The following is a 7172-nucleotide window of genomic DNA, read 5'->3' as shown; positions in this document are numbered from 1 at the left end:
AATAAAGTTTTTAATTTTTATTAGTTTTGTAAATGTTAACCAAACAATTTGTTTTTGGTTTTTAATTTTCTTTTTTGGTTTTCAGTTCTTTAATTTTTAATAGTGATATCAAATGGCCCCTAAGTTATTATTTGTAGTTCGATTAATTTAAAACTAAATAAACTACGATTTCAAAAATTGTCTAAGAACAAAATTTTCATGATGAATTTGTCACTAATGATTAAGTAATAGCATAGGGCAATAGTAATCTTATATCATAAATTTGAGTTCAGGAATGGTATAAGTTGGATAAAGAAAGTGTCAAAACCAAGAATTTAGTTTCTTTGGATAATACTTTTTGGGGACTTATTTTAATTTTTGAAAGTTTTGAATTTTTTGGTGCCGGATAAAATGAAATAATGAGAATAAGAAATTTTAAAAGGCCGAGAGTTTGAGTAATTGATTTTTGCCTCATTTGAATTTCTTCGAGAGTACGGGATTTGAGAAGGATTTCTAAGTGATCTTCTGAAAGTTGACATACCTAGTTAAAAAAGAGCATAAATTAATGACATCGTTATGCACATAATCTTCAGCAAAAATAAACCAACTAATTAGGACTTCAAAATGGTAATGAAATTCATATAAATGAGAGTAGTTGTATCATTGTGAAAGCTTATTGTTTTTATCATATCATAAGTTGGATGTAGAACTTATGCAATTTAATGACCAATATTAATTTTTATTGGATGGCCAATTTTTTTTTTCATTTGATAAAGCAAATAAAAAAAAAAATCCAAATTAATTTCTCTAAATATATTTTTATCTAATTCATGATCATCCATAAATGAAAAAGAGTGAGCCCTAATTAGAATTCTTGATCCATTGGACCATTTTATTTGTCACGCTTGTTTCAAATATGGGTTTAGGCTGATTTAGAGGACTCAAGTCTCATATTATTGGGTTTCCTCAAAATTCCCATTACTTGTTTTTAGTATTAATTAATAGTGCAATGACATTTACTTTCCCTAAAGTTCGGCAAAAAAAATACTTACCCTACGTTTAACACAATTTGGAACATTTTTTCATAAACCCACTCAATTAATTAATCAATTAATTGCCACTCAATTAATTAATCAATCAATTGTGGGTCAAATTTGAGAATATAATAAAAGCTATGTACTAAAAATGAAAAGTTTGTAGTCATATATATATTTATATTTTTCATATATATATATATATATATATTTCATAATTTTACATCCCTATAAATAATAGCCCCAATCAAAGATAGTTGTAATATAAATATTCATCATTTTTTAGCATATTATAAGATTTACTTGTTTAAAATAATTGTGAAGAAAATGGTTTATATCAACAATTTATGTATTTCAGTAGCTCGTGAAATATGACTAAATTGATGTTTGAATTGGCAGATTAACTTTTAGACATAAGGTTCGAGCTCTGTCACTACATCCACTGATCCACTCACCAGTTTTATCAAGAAATTTTCAAAAATCACTCTTAGAACAAAAACTAATGAAAATCATTGGATATGTGTTCTCGTAATATTTTTAATGGAAGGAAAATTTTGTGAGAGACAGTCTAAGGAGACTGCCATACACACCCTTATTTTTCAGGGGTAGAAGGGCCCCTTAACAGGATCCCAGACTAATAGCAAGGCTTATGTGAATGATCACCACATGGGCTTGCAAATAAAATGGGAGAGGGGAACTCAAAAATAGATGAGACTGACCACTACAAAGGGTTGGAGGGCTAAAGAGTTTGTCAAAGTCATCACAGTACAAAAACTGCTTTGAGAAGCCTAGGCATATTATGACTGCTACAGTCTACAGATGCCGAAAACTACTTAAGAAGCCAAGACATATTACTGTTCAGTGCTGAAAAGGCGCAGGAAACAGAAAAGCACCATAAGAATAAAGACAGAAATACACAAGGCCTAAGTCCACCATCAACAACCACAAGGACTAATTCTCAGTGCCAAAACTTCAGATTATGCTTTTGACCTTATTTCCTGAAAAGGGTCTTCTGACGAAGTGTTCAAAAACAAGAAAAGCTCTTTCTGCACCAACACAGGCCAAGTACTTAATAATCAGTCCCTTCCACTCCAAAGAAAGAGATTCCAAAACCATCTATTAGAACTGCTCACAGCATTTCTCAGTTTGTGATCATAAAATAGCTAGTTGTATTGGCAAGCTTTAAGCATACGGAAAATTGGAGTCAGAAAAGAAAGAAAAGAATCTTTTTATTTTACAAGGATAGGCCGAGCCAGGCCTTCCCTCAAGCCCCCCTTTACACTTTTTGGCACAATTACTATAAGCTTCCCGTCAACATGACTGGTGGTCACCATTTCCGGCCTCGCTGATGGCGGAAGCCTGAACCTCCATTTGTCAATCTCAAGATCATCCCATGAGAGTTCAAGAACATTACTCCCTATAATCAAAATCTTTGTAAACCCCGAGATTGCTTCTGTTACATGGGCACTGACATTACCAATTGCACTTGCTGCGGCGATGAAGCGAAAGCAGTCGGAGCTCTCTTCAATGGACACATCAGCAGTAGACTTAAGGGGGAGCTCCAGGACCCTGGAGAAAGTGTGAGGAAGTCGCCTGAGCTGACCGCCACCCATTAGCTTCTTCCGTTCGCAGAGATCAACTCGAATTGATGCTGCAACAGATGCTAGCTGAACTGAAGTTAGTTTCGCTTCATGGCTTGAACTCCAATTTATATACTGAAACTGAAAGAGTAAGAGACGTGTTCTTAGTGAACAAGATCAATTTTGAAATCGACTTCAAAGATGCCTCATGTAAAGGAGCCATTAGTTTTGAATAAGAATCTAGATCTTTTATCAGAATCAATAACCAGTGGCCTGAAATTGTCCAGCAAATGAATTTCATGTGGGTGCAAAATGATCACTTTACACTTTAAAGCGCGAAGCCTAGACCTTTGGTTGCAGAGAAACGAAAAAGGAATAATGAAACTGCAAAAAGAGCTGTTCTTTTTTCTGCGTTTTGCTTCATGGGTAACTTTTAATTTGCTGTGTGCTTCATCAGATGTTCTGAACCACCCATTGCAGAACTTTCATAATTAGACTAGCGACAGCACCAATATATGCTTATCAAACAAGTTCCCCTCAGAGGCAAAAAGTCACCTCTAGAGCATCAAGCTATATGATAAACACAATACTATAACTGTTGCTATTGATTATATAACTAAACTAAAGTAATACAAAAACTAATAATCAAAAACAATAATAAAGAATAATACAAAAATTTATAAGGTTCGGTAAAGAATTACCTACGTCTTCGGGCGCAACGATCAATCCACTATTTTTTAAAAATTACAACTTAGGCAAATTTCAAATTACCATTACTAATTAGAAATACCCTAAAGTACAAATACTCTTTGTAACTCTACAAAATGGGAGATATGTTTACAAATGGTAAGGAAAACTCCTTCTATACCATCAAACTAAAGGTTTAAAAAAACATTCCCACCAATGTGAAACTAAAAAACTAACAAATCTCCACCTTAACAATAATTTCAACATATTTTCCAGCCACAAACATTTTCTGGAGTTCCACATCATCGATGCCTTCCAAAAGAATTTAGACTTGTAGGATATTGATTAAGTCCAAACAATGTTTGAATTTCAATGTTGTCACAACCCTGGTCAACATATCTGCGGGATTCTCAGCTGTAGCAATCTTCTAAAGAAGTATTTTGTCTTCATTAATTATGTCCCGCATAAAGTGAAATTGAATGTCGATATGTTTCGTTCGTGCATGGTAAACTTGGTTCTTTGCCAAATGAATAGCACTTTGGCTATCACATAACACAATAATATGCTTCTAAACAACTTCCAAATTTTCAAGTAAATCCAGCAACAAAATAGCTTCTTTAATAGCCTTTAAAGCTGCCATGCACTGTTGACCCTATGGGTCATACCCTGTTTTGATTATGACAAATACTCTGATCTGGTATTTGATGTCTGTCAAGTTTGTGTGCATATTCATAATGACAAGATCATTTGATGGCAAGTGAAAACTTGAAGATTGAAGACCCTGAAGAACTTTTTCTTGTTGTAATTTATATTATTTGGGTCTGTAGTAGTAATTTAGGGAACATGGTTTGTAATAATTAATACCTTACCTGTATGGTAGGATGGATAAGCTCAAGACCATAGATGGACCTTTCGGTTGACCAACACTGAATTTTTTCAGTGTTCTCAAACTAAAAAGGATATACGAATGGTCATTTGAATAGAGTGTTTGCATGCTTAAACAAGACTAAAATGCTTTAAATTGGTACTTTCAGTCAACCGTACTTCCATGTACAAATACACCTAGTTGAATGAACCTAGACCAAGTTAACAGTTTGACCACAGTCCGATCGACCAAATTGATATAGTTCATTTATACCCAGTCGACCAAACTCCCTTTGAGTTAACTTGTTGACCACTTGGTCGACCGAGCCCAAAATGAACTCCAACCGTTTGGTCGACCGAGGGTCCTCGAGAGATGTCCCAACGGTTTGGTCGACCGAACCATCTAGTTCAAATCTTCCTAGTTGACTGAATCGCGCTGTTTGGAAAAATCACCCTTTACGGTCGACCGAGACCATAGTTCATTTTTCTCTTGGTTGACCGAACCTCGAAATATTGCCCTTGACACATATATCCGGTCGACCGTGTCCCCAGTTCATTTTCGGCTTGGTCGACCGAACCATATAAACTTAGGTCGACCGAACCTCTCGGGTTGCCCTGAATTTTTTTACCGTAGTTAAATATTTTAAACAGGTTTAATTATTTTAAAATGATTTAAAACTTTCCTAATTATTCCCAATAGGTCCCTAACGGTTATATTTTAGAGGTTGTCTATAAATACCCCTTTATTTGAAATAATTAGTAACAAGATTAGAAAAACAATTAGTAAAAATCCTCTGATTCTCAAAAGCTCTATTTCTCACATCCAAGCCTTATTTCTTCATTCTTACTCATTCTCATTGCAAATCTTGTTAAGTAAGAGTGCTATTGTGAGTATCTAGTTAAGCTTACACTCTCGTTTGTTCTAGTTGATTGATATATATTTTTATCCGAGAATAAACTTGAAGTTTTTTCTAGGAGATTTCATTGATAAGTCTTTCGTAGGAAAACTTCGTAGAGCTTGTGAGTTTTGCATCATCATGACAATACTCAAAAGTTCGTATTGTTTTTTGTTTGTGAAATAATTTTTTGCAAATCCATTTCAAATATCTCGTGTGATTTACTTTAAGAAATATTTTGTTGAGATATTTGTGCATATACAAAAATATTTTGTTGAAATAGCCTTTGATTGATTTTATCTTCTTGAACACAAAGATCAAATTACTTTATAAAATCTGAATATTTCTTGTGGTTTATATTGAGAAATATTATTTGTTGAGATATTTGAAGTGTGCTTATGATCTTTGGTTGTGCATTGTGATTGAAATATTATTTTTACACAAAGATCTTATCATTTACACTCTCACGCACTGATTGCTATATTTGCATAAATATTTGAAAGTAGACACTTAGACTACACCGAGTTTATCATATCCTATCTTTTAGTAGTGCATTAGTTATATTGTGCGTATTAGGTACATATCTGCTATACACAAAAGCACAATCACTGTACCATTTGATTGTATTTCAGATCTATTATATTTCCAGGCACGGGCCTAAAGAGGGAGACTAGCCCTTTGAAATAATCCCGCACTGGTTTAGACCCAGTTAGGAAAGTTAAGTGCGCCATCCTGGTAAGGCGTGTTGGTTGAGATCAGCCCCTCAATTGACCTGGTTGTAAAGGTTGAGGTCAGCCATGTGCTAATTGATCTGGTTGTTTAGGTGTCGCTCTACCCATTAAGTGAGCCTATAGTGGTAATCTTTGTGCTTGTTGGCCGAGGCGGGGACGTAGGCAATTTAGCCAAACTTCGATAACATTTCTGGGTGTCGTCTCCTTTATTGCTTTATTATGCATGCTTGGTTAAACATTTATTGTAGTTTAAATTCCTTTATATATTTACATTGATTTATTTTACATGCAGTAGATTGACCTTAGGCTTGTATAATACTGTTGTTAGTAGATTGACCTAAGGTAATAAATTTTAAATACCAATTCACCCCCCTCTTGGGATTACACCAAAGCTAACAATCACTTTGCTTCTATCGTAGGCAAAGTAATAGTAGACTGTGAGGTATACCTCCAACTCACTGGACCATTAGCAAATGTAAATACATATCTAGTAGTTGATCGGCATTTATCCAGATTAGCTACAAAATCAGAATCCACATATCCAACAACATGTTGATCAATATTATTATTTTCCTCAAATACTATACCAACATCAATAATATTCATAATGTATTGGAAAATCCATTTCACAGATTGTCAATGTCCTTTACCCAGATAATGCATATACTTGCTCACCATACTAATAGTTTGTGAAATACCAGGTCTTGTACAAACCATTGCATACATCAAACTACCAACCGCACTTGCATAAGGAACTTGCAACATATACTTACGTTTCTCATCTGAATTACGAAATAAAGATGCTTTAAGTTTGAAATAAGAAGCAAGCGGAGTGCTAACAGGTTTTGGTTGTTCAAACATGCCAAAACTTTGTACTACCTTCTTTAAATACTATTTCTAAGTCAAACGAACTCTCCTTCTCACTCTGTCTCTGCATATCTCTATGCCAAGTATCTTCTTTGCTTCACCAAGATCTTCCATCTCTGACTCTTAATTTAACTAACTTTTTTAGTTTGTTGATTTCTTCCTTGTTCTTTGAAGCTATCAACATATCATCAACATATAAGCGTAAATATATAAAAGATCCATTTTGTAGTTTGCGAAAAAAAAAATACAATGATAATTTTTTATTTCTAATGTACTTGTGACCAATTATAAACTGATGAAATCGTTTGTACCATTGTCTTGTACACTGTTTTACACTATACAATGATTTTCCCAGTTTGCATACCTAATTTTCTTTTCCAGCAACCTTAAATCCATCTGGCTGAGTCATATAGATTTCTTTTTCCAAATCACCATGTAAAAATGCAGTTTTTACATAGAATTGAACTAGTTCAAGATCAAATTATACTACCAAAGCCAATAAAATTTGAAAGGAAGAATGTTTAACAACTGGAG

The 7172-nt window shown here is 33.9% G+C and overlaps 1 protein-coding gene across 1 annotated transcript; it reads right to left on the bottom strand.

Annotated features, from left to right (window-relative positions):
- Positions 1-2158: 2158 nt before the first annotated feature.
- LOC131151162 (uncharacterized) lies at positions 2159-6752 on the bottom strand. The gene is made up of 2 exons (XM_058102412.1): positions 6696-6752; positions 2159-2734 (listed from the first exon to the last, which is right to left on the bottom strand). The coding sequence occupies exons 1-2, from the start codon at positions 6750-6752 to the stop codon at positions 2243-2245; spliced, it is 549 nt and encodes a 182-aa protein (XP_057958395.1). The 3' UTR covers positions 2159-2242.
- Between the last annotated feature and the right edge of the window lie 420 nt (positions 6753-7172).

Source organism: Malania oleifera, chromosome 3 (genome assembly GCF_029873635.1).
Source record: "Malania oleifera isolate guangnan ecotype guangnan chromosome 3, ASM2987363v1, whole genome shotgun sequence".
Lineage (NCBI taxonomy): Eukaryota > Viridiplantae > Streptophyta > Magnoliopsida > Santalales > Ximeniaceae > Malania > Malania oleifera.
Note: the sequence above shows the minus strand (reverse complement) of the source record. Positions and strands in the feature narration are given on the sequence as shown.

Coding starts and splice junctions, on each gene's coding strand:
- LOC131151162 (XM_058102412.1), bottom strand. CDS start 6,752: ATGGAAGATCTTGGTGAAGCAAAGAAGATACTTGGCATAGAGATATGC. Junction 2,735..6,695: donor TAGAGATATGCAGAGACAGA/GTGAGAAGGAGA, acceptor TTACTCTTTCAG/TTTCAGTATATAAATTGGAG.